This window comes from Petaurus breviceps, unplaced genomic scaffold (assembly GCF_028583685.1).
Source record: "Petaurus breviceps papuanus isolate PSGF00001 unplaced genomic scaffold, PetGlider_PUasm1.0 186, whole genome shotgun sequence".
NCBI classification, from domain to species: domain Eukaryota; kingdom Metazoa; phylum Chordata; class Mammalia; order Diprotodontia; family Petauridae; genus Petaurus; species Petaurus breviceps.
The window spans coordinates 55380481-55395551 of NW_027185798.1; the positions used below are offsets into that span (position 1 = coordinate 55380481).

Genomic DNA, 15071 nt, shown 5'->3' on the forward strand with positions numbered 1-15071 from the left:
GTAAAACTTTAAAAAGGATTTTAGAACAAACAAAAGGAAATAGTATATACATGATGATAAACTAAAAGGATTCTGTGTGCAGTAATAGAGGCTAAAACATAAATATGCTACAAGGAAGTTCGGCTAAATTTCATGAGTGATAGATTTAAAAGATTTATTAAGGGGATCTGAGAGTATTCCACAGCTCCCTGATATTGATGGCAGAAAAGGCAATCATGGGTCTCCAAAATACCTTTGGCTTAATGGACTACCATGAAGCAATATGGATTTTCTTATACTGAACAACATGTTATAATTAGTTCAAATATTCTTGATTATTAATACTAACATGAGTAAAAAAAAATGAGTATGCTGATTTGAAAAATAGTAATGATTGTCACATACAGTATTTTCAGGCTTTCAAAGTGCTAAATAACATTTTCTCATTTTATCTCATTCACAGAGACATTATGTTCAGTTAGTAAGGTATTGAATTTAGGGAGGTGGAAAACCTGTCTCTGAAACTGGCAGTTTGACCTTGAACAAATCATTTCATTTCTATGTGACTCCATTTCCTCTTCTATAAAATGAGGGGATTCAGGGTGATGAACTTCTAAAGCCTCTTCTCACTCTAAATCTATAATCTTGTGATTCTCACAATCCTACTCCAAGCTAAGTACTACAAATTATTATCCCTGTTTTTCAAATGACAACACTGATGCTTGAAGGAATGGAATGCTTGACATAATTACATATGTCAATATATGTCAGATATAAGATCCAGAGATTTGTCTCTCCTGGTTGCAAGTCTGGCACTTTCCCTTCTATACGCTAATGGTCTTTCTAAGTTAGGATCTTAAAATTATTGTATTTTTAAAAACTGTTAGAAATTTTCCATATCTGGTTTAGAAAACTCTATTATGAAATTATAATTCACCAGAGCCCTAACAAGAATGAGGCAAGAGAGGCATTTGCTTTCTATTTGTAAAACTGAGAGATGTAGAAAATATATAAAATATCCATATGGTATGGTGTATCATGGCGTAGAGTTCAGAGTTCCATTTTAAACTATTATCTCAGATTTGTAATTGACTGGCTATGCCTCTGAAACTTCCTAGCATAACACGGGAACTCTTGTATGCAGGAATATTTTTCCCCAAAAAATTATAGAAAATGACCAATGCTTAGGTGTTTGTGAATAAATTTTTAAATTTATGTAATATTGAAGATTCAGAAGTTAACACTTTATCATCACAAACTTCCCTAACATTAAAAAGCAAACAAAACTTCCAGCAATTTATTAAGTCTATATCACCAACTTGAACAGCAACACTGAGATTCTTATATTAAGGTCTTGATCTTCTCATTGGTGAGAGATCACCATATCTAGCCCTGCTCAGATGCAAAATCATGCTCCATAGTCAACCTTATGCCATTATCCTGCTAGAAACATGCCCTTTCTCTTCCTTCCTATTCCCTTGTTTTCCAACTCCAACTATGGAAACAGTAATCACATCAATACTACCATTTTGCAGAAGACATACCAATCAGTTACTTTATGACCATCTAGTGTCCCCTTAATTTTCTGAAGAAAAAAAGCTTCCTCCCCAAGACTTCCTAAATGTGTTGTCTTACCCTGTTAGAAAACAAGCTCCTCTAATTCAGGCAATGGCTTGTAAACATATTTGTATCCCCATCCTGGCCCATCATAAATGCTAAGTCAATGCTGTAGCAGCAAGCACCCTAGTATACCCAGGATGGCTGTCAATGTTCTTAGATCTGCTTCTCCAAAGGAAAGCAACTCAAAACGGGTTAGCAATCTTACTTTAATCAAACAAACATATATCATTTACCTAGTTCAGGGGAAAAAGTCAGCATCCTGAACTTCAGAGAATACAAACAGAAGTTACAAGCAGACAGGGAAATAGATCAACAAATAGAGCTTCCCACTGTCTGACCATTACATCCATACCTAGTCAGTTACCAGAGAGGGAAGCACCAACATCTGGGTTTTCAAAGGGGGGTGGGGTGGAAGTGGGGGGGTCAGTGGCTGCCCAGAGTCTCATCTAGTCAAATCACAAAACTCTTCCCAAAGTGAGCCCCAAAGGAAAACATCAGCATGAATATAGCCTTCTCCTGCTTAAGAGACCATCACAACTCTCATGACCCATTATCACAAAGTAACAAGGTGTGGGTGTTCCTAAAGAACAAGCCTCCCACCACAGCCTCCAGGTGACCATATTCAGCCCATTAGGGGACAGGGAAGGTTCTCAGAGTCACCGAAGCCTATCAAGGGGCCTAGGGGCAGGGAAGATCTTCAGATTCCCATTCCCATAACAAATGCTTTTTTTCATTCATTCAAGAAATAGAAAAGGATTTTAAAATATGTTATTTATGTCTGCTTTTTTTTCAAATAATAAAGAATAAATTCACTAGGTCTCATTAAATTGCCACTTTGAGGCAATAATAACTTGAGTCTTTCCAAAATAAAGGAAAAACAAAAATAACTTTGAAGTTTTCAGTCAACCCATAATAACTGTAATTCTTAGTATCTATTAAGCTTGTACTGGTATTATGATTCAGCCTCCCTGATAGATCTTCAGTTTAACCTGATGATTATTTTTTTTAAATAAATGATTTGAAGTTTGATCTCTGCACAAAATGTAATTTTATAGGATGAAAGCTAAAACCAACCCCTCTCTTTGATCAATATTCTAATATGCATATCACTGGCATCTGATTTAACTTGGGAATTTGTATAGTCTATTACAGTCAAGAATTTGGCAAAACTAGAGAATGCAATTACTTTTCAATTTTCCTTAGATAAATCTAATTAGAAGTTGTAACCGTTTTTCCTCCTTTTCTCATCAGGTGGAACGTTTCCTCAAGATTTTTCAATATTATTTACAGTAAAGCCCAAAAAGGGAATCCAGTCCTTCCTTTTCTCCATCTATAATGAGCAGGGTATTCAGCAAATTGGTGTTGAGGTTGGAAGGTCCCCCGTCTTCCTCTATGAAGATCAACATGGAAAACCTGCCCCAGAAGACTACCCTCTTTTCAGAACTGTCAACATTGCTGATGGGAAGTAAGTATCATAAACAAAGTTTTATGTTTTATTTAACATGGCTAAGCACAGTGCTTGGCATACAGTAGGTGGTTAATAAATACTTGTTAAGTTGACTGAAAATATTTGGAATCTTATTTGATTTTTTGATTTTGAGAAGAACATAAAAAATGATTCAGTGAGATTCTTTACCTTCTTCAAAGAAATTATTTGATTTAGATTTTTGAATCTTGGCTATCATGGATTATTAAAACATATTTATTGCCTCATTGTCACGGGAAAAAAAGAATTTTGTACTCTATTGACAATGCCAAAATTAATGTTTAAACATTATTATATGTGTCTTAACTGATTCCTGCTTTGATATATGGGCGTGTGTAAAGTACTAAGAGGCAAAAATATATTTCCTGAATCTGGGTCCCTTATGTAAAACTGTAAGACCTGTTTAGTGGATTGAATGAATGAATGAAAAATATTAGGCACTTTGTATGCACCAAGCACTATGCTGAACATTGGGGATTAAAAAAAAAGACAGGTCTAATCTTTTTTTTTTTTTATTGTTTTTTGGAGAGAGGAAAGTAGGGCAATTGGGGTTAAGTGACTTGTTCAAGGTCACATGGCAAGTTTTGTGTTAAGTGTCTGAGGTAGCATTTGAACTTGGGTCCTCCTGACTCCAGGGCCAGTACTCTATTCACTGCGACACCTAGCCGTCCCAAGGTCTAATCTTTAAAGATCTTAAATCCAAAAATGCAAATATAGTAAATACATGAGAGTGGTGACTAAGGAAGGCTGTCTTTGTCTGGGAAGTCACAGGTATCTTGAATAGAACTATAGGATAAATGATTGACAAGTTCTTTTCAGATGCAATGTTAGTGTTGGTGCATATAAGTTCTCAGAGCAAAAGGTGGAAAGGCCACTCCTTGGGGCAATAGCAGCAAGATGGAAAATGTCATGAGTTAAAGAAGCATAATCCCAGGGAATTTAGAGCTAAGTGGCTTAGTTCCTTATGTTGATATTCATATGCTTGCGTTTAGCCAAGACAGTCATCAATCAACTAATCAATCAGCAAGTATATGACATGCTACTACATGTCAGGCCCTGTTCTAGTTGCTGGGTTTATTAAGGATTAAAGCTTAAAGAAACAGTAAGTCTTGACATTATAAGGCTAAAAACAGAAGTATGAGTCATAGTTTTACTCATTATGACTTGAATATTAAGCAAAATTTTATCTCCATTCTTAAGACTTGCATGTATTTTTTTTCCCAAGATGCCACTCAGATAACTTGTGGGCTAGCTGAGTCAGTGTTAATTTCACACAAATTAATTTCACAGAAAATAGTTATTCATTGAAATAGTACTCAAAATCAACTAATCAATAATTATTTTTTTCAAAATAATTATTTCATACAAGATAATGTTAAACTAAATCAATTTTTGATGTAAAATCATTACATGTAATAATCAGACATCATGTGGAAATGCTGAAAAATGTGTTCATATTTATGAATACAAATGTTACTATAAGGCCTTTCTTTATGCTTATGTTTGTATCATGTTATATGTTAATTGTATTATTACATGTTTATTATGTATATGTGTGTATGTATAAGTGTATTATGTTTATTATACTTATTAAATTTCACTATTATTTGAGTTAACAGATTAACTTCAGAAAACTAATTATTTTATAGAGTTTATCCTAACCCTCTTTTAATAATGTTAAGTCACTCCAAAATAGGAAATATTTATTATTTTCTATTCAATAAAAGTGCAGGTATAAAATATCAGAAATGATGTGTCAAAAAAGGCATACATTTCAGGTTTACACTGTGGGTATTTGCCTAAATAAATCTTTGTTCAAGTCAAGCTAAGCAAACTCCCACCCTAATTCAGAATAAATTCGTTCATTCATTCACAAATACTTATGAAGTACTATGCTCAAAAAACTACATTGTAGGAACACAAAGGAGAATGAAATGATGTTCCTTCCTGCAGAAAGTGTGTATTCTAATGAACTAGGTATAATTTGCACCTTTCAGTATTTCATTTCTGTGAATATTTGTCTCCCCAATACAGAAAGCAAGCTATCTTCAAGACTGGTTATGGCAGAAAAAAAAGCATATTCATAATGTCATGGCCAGTCTTCTGGTGATAACAAGACATATCCATAAATCACTAAGATGCAAGTTATAATGTGAAAGTATAGAGGGAGGTACAAAGAAACAGGCTATTTCACTAGAGTGTGCCTTCAGAGAAATTAGAATGAGTGTCTATGGAAACATACTTTGCCTTTGGCAGTACTAATGCCAGGTCACATGAGCTAGGCCTTATAACAGTCTTCTAACTTTTCTGTGCTTATTTCATGGATCAAATCCTAGATACTTCTGGAATATCAATCAAGCACCTTTTGCATGGAAAAATATAAAGTCTCAACCAGAGGGAGGGCTAGTGGCATTAAAAAAAATCCAAGTGAGCAGCTTCACTCACATGGTTTCTATTAGTACCAGATATTCTTAATAAAAATTCATCATTATAGTGTATGGTTAGGGTATGTATGTTGCCAAAAGGTTTGGACATGTCTCCCCCCCTGAGTCTGTCATCACCGTCCCCGAATTAGCTGGAGCCAGTAGCTGTAGGGTGATTTGAAGCTCTTCCTCCACACATGGGTTGAATATGCTGCTTTTTTAGCGTTCCCACTTCTTGCCAGCTCTGGAAAGAAGGAAAGTTATTGTGTCTTAAACTTGGAACCTTCCCACAGTAGCTCAATAGTGATCTATTACTGTTTTGAAATTGAACTGGAAAAATGAAGCAAGAAGACTCAGAATAAATATGGACTAAAGATAGGCGCACACTGTCTTTAAGGGTTACATTGTTTGGTTGCTTCAGATGGAATAAATTATTCAACTAATAGACACACCCTTTTATAGTCACCCTCTGGGGACCTTGGCTATAGACTCCCCCCACCCCAACAAGTGGAATTCCACTTTCTTTGCAATCATTTAAATACATGGAACCTATTACTTACCCTGGATTCCCCCCCCTCCCCATTCTCTATCAATCACCCACATCTAGACAGGATGAGATAAAGTCTTTGTCTCTTCAACACAAAGTAAAATAAAAGACTGGTAATTATTCAACAACCTAGACAATTAAATCTCCTGCATAACTTGCATTTCTCTCATGTCCTTCAGAGTCCATAGTTCTAGACAGGGCAGCATAATAATACAGCTGTGGTCAGGAGGGGTCATTGGCAGGTGTACAGCATTCTTATTCCAGGAAGTTGGAAAACAAGCATCATTTATGGTTACCCAATAAGTCCCTATGTTGGTCCAATTGAATGATAAAGCTTCTTAAAAAAAAAAGTAAAATGAGTTTTAATTGTGCATAACTTCAAGTCAAGGTCAATCATTTGTAATTTCCAAATAAATCACTTTGGAGCTCTTTAAATCATCTTTAAAGATCATAAAAGAATTGTGCTGCTTTTCAAGGTGGCATCGGATTGCTATCAGCGTGGAGAAAAAAACGGTGACTATGATTGTTGACTGCAAGAAGAAAACAACTAAACCACTCCAGAGAAGTGATAAAGCCGTTGTCGACACCAATGGGATCACAGTGTTTGGAACGAGGATTTTAGATGAAGAAGTTTTTGAGGTAAAAAAGTCATGCTTAATTTGAGCCAAATATCTTTGAGGATGAGCCTAAAGACCTGGCAAGATTAATAACAGTAACTCTTAGATACTTGGTAAGGTGAAGTTTGGAAAGCAAAGAAAAGCTGGCCTACTTTCTGACCCCGTGGGTGTGTGTAGTGATGGTGTTTCCTGTTGCTCAGGAGGAGAATGACTAGACACTACAATTGTAATGCCTCGAAAACAGTTACGCAGATTGGGTGATTGGAGCACAGAAGTGCTATTCTCTTGGGAGGGCCAAATGGTTTTCTCTTAGTACTTTGTGTTACTTTCTTTGGAGAAAAAGAGATTTTCCTCATTTCCTTCTTTAGGAGATTACCTTAGAGAAACGGACAAGGCAAAGACTCTGCATTTCTGTGCTTTCTTTGTGGCCTGCTCCAAGTTAAAGCAGAGATCATCTTGCACATGGCAAACCTATTTGTTTTCATTCTAATAAGATCACTTTCTCTTATTTTTCTGGTAATGACGAAATGACTGAAGAGTTTTAAGGGCAGTACCAACAGGATGCCTTAGCAAAAGTCTTCCTCTCACTTTTCAAAGACCACATCCAATGATTTTTAATATTTTTATCATAAAAAGCTAATATTTGTTAAGTGCTTACTACAAGCTCTATGACAGGCACTGGGAATACAAATGCAATGATTGAAATAGTCCTAACTCTCAACAAATTTACATTCTAAGGGGGGAGACAATAAGTATTTATACATATATGTGATATATATCATATATGTATATAGATAGGACAAATATAAAGAGATCAAACAAAAATCAGTACAAAGTACTTAAATTTGAAGTCTCTTGGGAGGGAAGGCACTAATGTTTTGGGGGATCAAGAAAGACTTCATGTTGATAGTGGTCCTGCTTCATGTCTGGAAGGAAGAGAGGGATTGTGTAAGGAGAGAATACACTCCCCAGATGGAAAACAGCCAGTGCTGGTCTAGAGATGGGAGTCAGTTTTCTATGTGAGCAAAACAGAGGACAGCTTGGATTTCTCAATTTTTTTGATTAATTTTTGATTAATTTAGTGTAAATCAAATAAGCATATATGCTAGAAAGCAAAGGGGATATACTTCTGAGAGAATCAGTTGCCTAATGTTTATTGCTCATAGTATTATTGAATTGTACATGTATATTACTGAATCAAAGGTACCCAGTTTGTTGTCAATAATCTAACATTTTTCCCTAGAAAGTTTGACTGTTTTCAGTTATGTAGCAGTTTGAAAAAGCATGTCAGTTCATACATATATGTTATAAAGTGCTGCACACAGAAATGTTGTTCCAGTGAGGCCTTAGATGTTCATGAACTTCCAGTAGGGACCTAGTATTTTCCTTTTTAAGGGAGTGCTCATAAACACTTCAGTGTCATTACAACCCTTCTGTGACACTTTAGATAGCTTGAGTTCATAAATGAAAGGCCCTATCAAACTTAGCACTTTTCTAGACTAGAAATAATCTTAAAATTTTAACCCATTGCAATCATTCAACAATATATCAGCATACACATATCTGTATAAGTTATATATTATTAAATTTCAGATATGGATGATACCTCAGAGGTGCTCTCAACTCACATCTGAACCAAAATCTCCCCTTAAACATGCTTAGAAAATGGTCATCTAGTTTTGTTTTTGTTTTTTGAAGATCTCTATTGAGGGGGACAATGCATTTGTTAGTGACATATTATGCCCAATACCTTTTAGTATGTGCTCTGGGAGACACACGGAGATATAACAGTTCCTTCCTTCAAAGAATGTATAATTTGTTCCCAATGGAATTACAGATTTTTATCTGGAAGGAACCTTGGAAGTTATTATATCCAATCCACTCATTTATAGGTGAGAAAACTATAGTGCAGAGAAATAGAGATGACTTTTCCAGAGTTATGCAGGTTGTATGTGGCAGAACTGACATTTGAGTCCTAGCCTTTTCACTCTAAAACCCATACTTTTTCCATTATGCTACTACATACTGCCTTCCTAGTAATAGGACTCGATATGGCATAGTATCATCTTTTTAAATTAATCTAGTCTTTTCAGTTAGAAATTGATTTAAAAATCATTTTAAAGTCTAATAACAGGTAAGAGGACATTTACTTATAATTGTCAAATGTAATGGAGGAGAGCAGTGGTACCAGTTAAACCAAATACTAGATCATACCAAAAAATGATGCCATTTATGAAAAATATCACCATTTCCCCAACTTCCCAACTCCCTCCATACACACATAAACACACACATGAATACATATATATACACACATATACATACACATGTATGTATATATGTATATCTTTTAATCATCTCTGTGTAAGCAGAAAAGTTTCATCTTTTGTACTGTCCATAACTATACTCATGATTGGCTTGATTTTTTCCCGCCTCTTTAGGAATTTGTTTGCTCCTTTCTAAATTACATAGTGTGGCATGCAGAACAGCAAATGTATTTAAATCAGAAACGTGAAAGCAGCAGTTTTATGTCACTATAGTGGCCTAATTCTTTTTTAGTGGCCTAATTTTTAATAATGATAATAATAATGATGATGATTATAATAGCACAGTGACTATACCTTCAACCTTTTAAAGTCTCGAATAACATATTTGTGACAAAATTTGCTTTTCTTTTAGTGATGGCATGACTTTTTTAGTTTCATTACTGTTACTACATTTTCCAAGATACTTTTATCTCTTGATCCCTATAAACTTTTTCTTTTTCATTCCCATGTTCTTTTCAGATCTGTAGGTAGTGAAACAGATCCAGGAAGTGAAATGGATTTGAACCTGATGGCAATATACAATTCCCAGGGCCAATGTGCTTTCTAAGAAGGAGAGGATTTTGGAGGCGTATTATATAAATCATTTGTACTTGAAGCCTCAGAGATCAGTTAGTGGTTATAAATCTATTAAGTTAAGCACTTCTCCAAATTGCTTTTTATAATCAAGATAAGAAGTGGTTGCAAATAAAGTTTTAAAATGAAAAATGATTATGTGTAAACCTACGTGTTTTTCCCTTAATGAAAAATAGAAGCTTGTCATGAAACTGATTCATTGGGTTCATTTTGTGGCTTAGTTTTAATGATCAAAGTAAATGTATGGACAGCATCAAGAGCCCAAGAATACTATATGATGCTTACTGATTCTGTGACATTAACAAATTTATATTGGATACTAAAGAATCAACCCTGGATGCAGAAATGAGGGTCAAAGGGATGAAGTTCAAATTCAAACCATTGAAATTAAAATTTGGTAATGAGGACCCACTGTGAAGGACAAAATTATATCTTAAGTAATCAGCTAAAAGTTTATTTCATCCACCTCTCAGATGATTTCATACTATTGTGATGCATTTTAATCTGCATTTTCAAAGAATTACTAAAACCTAACTTTCATTAGGTCCGTTTTTCTTAGTATCTCTCTGGAGACCCCTTTGAAATTCTTTCTTTTGGTAATTACATTAGGGAAGATACATACTAGGACCCAGAATATAGTCTTTGGAAAGTGGGTATGTGTCTTAAGTGTAATCAAAATTGAATTGTTTTCAAAATAAATATTTGTGGCTGACAGTATATAGTTGAACAAAATGTGATGAAAACATCTGTGTTTGTTGATTACAGTATCAACTTTCAGACCACAGAATAAAAAAAAAATAAATCTTCATCATGTCAGCTTTCCCATATATTTCATGGCAATACTTGTCAAACTTATTCTGAGCATTGAGGCTTCTTTTAAATGGAAAAAAGAAAACATTTTCAAATTTATTTGTGTATTTGAAAGAATAGTTCATTTCTATCTTGAAGGACATTTTCCAATGACACCAAAATGAATTACATTCTAAACTGTGAAGTAATCTCAACTGTTTATTTTTTAAATTAATTTATTTTTAGTTTTCAGCATTCATTTCCACAAGATTTTGAGTTCCAATTTTTCTCCCCATTTCTCTTCTCCCTCCCAAAATGGTGTTCATTCTGATTACCCCTTCCCCCAGTTTGCCCTCCCTTCTATCACACCCCCCTTTTCTCCTTCCACCTTACTTTCTTGTTGGCCAAGATAGATTTCTATACTCCATTGCCTGTATATCTTATTTCCCAGTTGCAGGTAAAAACTATTTTTAACATTTTTTTTAAACTTTGATTTCCACATTCTCTCCCTTCTTTCCTCCCCACCCACCCTCATTGAGAAGGCAAACAATTCAATATAGGTTATACATTCAATATACATGCAAAACACTTCCATAATAGTCATGTTGCAAAAGACTAACCCACCCCCACTTATTCTGTTTCCTCCTTTGACCCTGTCCCTTTTCCAAAGTATTTGCTTCTGACTATCCCCTCCTCCAATCTTCCCTCCCCTCTATCATGCTCTCCCGCCTCCCCCAATCCCCTTCCACTTTACTTTCCTGTAGGGTAAGATACCCATTTGAAGTGAGAATGTTATTCCCTCTTTCAGTCAAATCTGATGAGAGTAAGGTTCATCCATTCTGTCTCACCTCCCCCCCCTTCCCCTCCATTGTGATGTTCTTTTCTTGCCTCTTTTATGTGACATAATTTACCCCATTTTATCTCTCCCTTTCTCCTCCCAATATATTCCTCTCTCACACCTTAATATGTGTGTGTATATTTCCTCCAACTATCCTAATATTGAGAAAGTTCTCATGACTTACGTATATCATCTTTCCATGTAGGAATGTAAACAGTTCAACTTGATAAGTCCCTTATGATTTCTCTTTCCTGTTTACCTTTTCATGTTTCTCTTGATTCTTATATTTGAAAGTCAGATTTCCTATTCAGCTCTGGTCTTTTCAGTAAGAATGCTTGAAATCCTCTATTTCTTTGAATTTCCATTTCCCCCACTGGAAGTGTTATACTCAGTTTTGCTGGGTAAGTGATTCTTGGTTTTAATCCTAGCTTCTCTCACCTCCAGAATATCATATTCCAAGCCCTTCAATCCCTTAATGTAGAAGCTTCTAGATCTTGTGTTATCCTGATTGTATTTCCATAATACTCAAATTGTTTTTTTTTTTTTTCTGGCTGCTTGCAATAGTTTCTCCTTTACCTGGGAACTATAGAATTTGGTATTCCTAGGAGTTTTCCTTTTGGGATCTCTTTCAAGAGGTGATTGGTGGATTCTTTCAATTTCTATTTTACCCTCTGGTTCTAGAATATCAGGGCAGTTTTCCTAGATAATTTCTTGAAAGATTGTGTCTGGGCTCTTTTTTTGATTGTGGCTTTCAGGTAGTCCAATAATTTTTTAAATTATCTCTGCTGGATCTATTTTCCAGGTCAGTGTTTTTTCCAGGGAGATATTTCACATTGTCTTCCATTTTTTCATTCTTTTGGTTCTGTTTTTTAATTTCTTGATTTCTCATAAAGTCATTAGCTTCCATTTGCTCCATTTTAATTTTGAATGAATTATTTTCTTTACTGAGCTTTTGGACTTCTTTTTCCATTTGGCCAATTCTACTTTTTTAAGATATTCTTCTCCTCATTGGGTTTTTGGACCTCTTTTGCCATTTGGGTTAGTCTATTTCTTAAGGTGTTATTTTCTTCAGTGTATTTTTGGGTCTCCTTTAGCAAGCTGTTGACTTGTGCTTAATGATTTTCTTGCATCATTCTCATTTCTCTTCCTAATTTTTCCTCTACTCTTGATTTTTAAAATTCTTTATTTTTGTTTTTTTGGAGGGCAATTGGGGTTAAATGACTTGCCCAAGGTCACATGGTTAGTTTTTGTGTTACGTGTCTGAGGCCAGATTTGAACTTAAGTCCTCCTGACTCCAGGGCCAGTGCTCTATTCACTGTGCCACCTGGTTACCCCTGCTCCATTCATTGCACCACCTTTAAAATCCTTTTTGACGTCTTTCATGGCCTGTGACCAATTCATATTTTTCTTGGAGGCTTTTGATGCAGTAGCTTTGACTTTGTTGTCTTCTTCTGGTTGTATGTTTTGATCTTCTTTGCCACGAAAGTAAGATTCTATAGTCTGACTTTTTAATGCTTTTTGCTCATCATCCAAGCAAAATACTTGACTTTCTAGCTCTTTGTCAGGATCAGACTCTGCTTCCAGTGAAGGTGGGGGTGGGGCTGGGTATACCAGCCCTGTTGGTCCTAGGCTTCAGGGGTTTTGTATCAGCCACTCAATCTCCCACAGTCTGTGGGCCCAGAGTTCCAGAAGGAGCTGCTGCTGCCACCTCTGCTGCCACCACCACCTCCACCATCCCAAGGCTGGGGCCAGATCCCAGTCAGACAGAACTCCTCTTTCACCCAAGTCCCACAGAGTTTTCCTACTGACTTTCTATGCTGTCTCTGGTGTTTGTGGGTCAAGAAGCCTGGAAACCAACACAACTACAGTGACTCAGTCCCATGAGACCTGCTCTAGCCCTGTCTGTGTTGGTGCAGCCCACACTGGACTGTGCTCTGCTCCCAGCCCGGTGTGATATACCCTTCCTGTCATCATTCCAGGTTGTCTGGGACTGGAGATTTGCTTTACTCTCTCATTTTGTGGGTTATTTTGTTCTAGAATTTGTTTAGAGTCATTTTTTTTACAGTTATTTGGAGGGGTTTGTGGGAGAACTCAAACAAGTTGCTGCTCTTAGTCTGCCATGTTGATTCTGCCCCTCAACTGTTTATTTGGACACTGTTAAAGGCTAGGGAGTTTTAATATTTAAAGCAATCCACAATAGTTAACACAGTAGCAAATTTATTAAATGAATCCAGTTTTTGTCAAGGCATCTGTTGATGCATTAGATAGAGTGTTCATCTGGATTCAGGAAGACCTGAGTTCAAATGTGGTTCAGACATTCATTAGCTGCACGACCCTGGATAAGTTGCTTAACCTCTTTTTACCTCAATTCTTCTACTTTAAAGTGGTGATAATAATAGCATCTGCCTTAGGGCTGTTGTGAGGATCTTACTTAAGCACATAGAAGGCAATATAGAAATGCTTATTCCTTGACTCCTTCCTTTTGCATTCACTTAGAAGCTTGGAAAATATAAAATGAACATTTGTTCCACAGGGACGGTAATTATTTTTAAATACATGAGTATATTCTCATTTCAATGATTTCTTCTCTTTGTTCTATTTTTTACTTTTTTTTAACTAATTAATCTTTTACAATGATTGAACAGTTTTAAAAAACTTCATTCTAATTTATATTTTATACAATATTATTGAGATAATTGTAGAACCTTGAAAATTTTGAGTTAAAGTCTTAAAAGTCATGTGGGACACCTCCCTCCCATGTAATCCAGGAATTCTTTTTCACAGCATTCCAAAAAATCATATAAACTTAAAGTGAGAAAGAGCTTCAGGGATCAGCTAGATCGACGAGACCTCCCCCCCCCCCACATACACATTGTATTTATAGCCTCAACATCATCGCCAACAAAACAGAAACACATGTACAATACCTGAGGGATAAAGGCAACATCACTTCCCTAACAAGATTCCCAAATGGAGAATGATAAGGAGAACATTTCCTTGCCACATATGATGGACATTCTGAGAGATTCATTCCTCTTAGTCACCCATGAAAAGCTCACGTAGGTCCTTCCTTTCTCTGACCTTATGTAAAATCTACAATCTACACAAATCATAGCTAGTTTTCCAACACTGGTATCAGTGGTGTTCCCTCTTTCTTGTTTTCTAAGATACTCTGACTACTATGACCTTTGGAAGAAATGCCGTGTTATTCACCTTGCCACTATCCCAGCTCATCTAGAGTGTTATAAAAGCCTTGTAGTTGGTCTCTCTGCAACATATCTCTTTCCACTATAATATATCCTCCACATAGCCACCAAGGTAATTTTCCTAAAGTCTAGGTCTTACAATTTCCCAGCACCCTCAATAAATTCCAGTGGCTTCCTGTTGCCTCTGATCACATATAAATGCCTCTGTTTGACATTTAAAGTTCTTCAGTATGTTCCCATCCTCTCTTTCTAGTATTCTTAGAAAATGTTCCCATCCATACACTCTATTGTCCCCCAACTAGACTATTTTATGGTTCTTAAACAAGATATTCCATCTCTTCTCTATAGTGGACTAGATATTTATCATTCCTGGAATGTCCTTTTAAAATCTTCTCCCCCTTCTTGAAATTCCACATTTCCTTCAAGCTTCAGCTTACCTTCTGCATAATGTCTTTCTTGATCCAACCCACTTCTAGCACCTTCCCTGTAAGCTTATCTTTTAGCTGTTTTGTATGTATTATATATAAGCATGTAGTATCATTAGAATGTAAGCTCTTTGATTATCTTTGCAACCCTGAGTCCTTAGCACATAACAGATGCTTAATAAATGCTTGTTGATTGATTGATTAACTGGGGTAGTCTTCTCCATTTTGAGCAAGTGTTTCT

General features: G+C 35.8%; 1 protein-coding gene across 1 annotated transcript in view; it reads left to right on the forward strand.

Moving 5' to 3' along the window:
• Positions 1 to 15071, forward strand: part of COL11A1 (collagen type XI alpha 1 chain) — a 301954-nt gene that overhangs the window by 48491 nt on the left and 238392 nt on the right. The window contains exons 3-4 of the mRNA XM_069090512.1: positions 2851 to 3064; positions 6532 to 6694. Coding sequence (XP_068946613.1) covers positions 2851 to 3064; positions 6532 to 6694 — 377 coding nt within the window. The remainder of the gene's footprint in view (positions 1 to 2850; positions 3065 to 6531; positions 6695 to 15071) is intronic.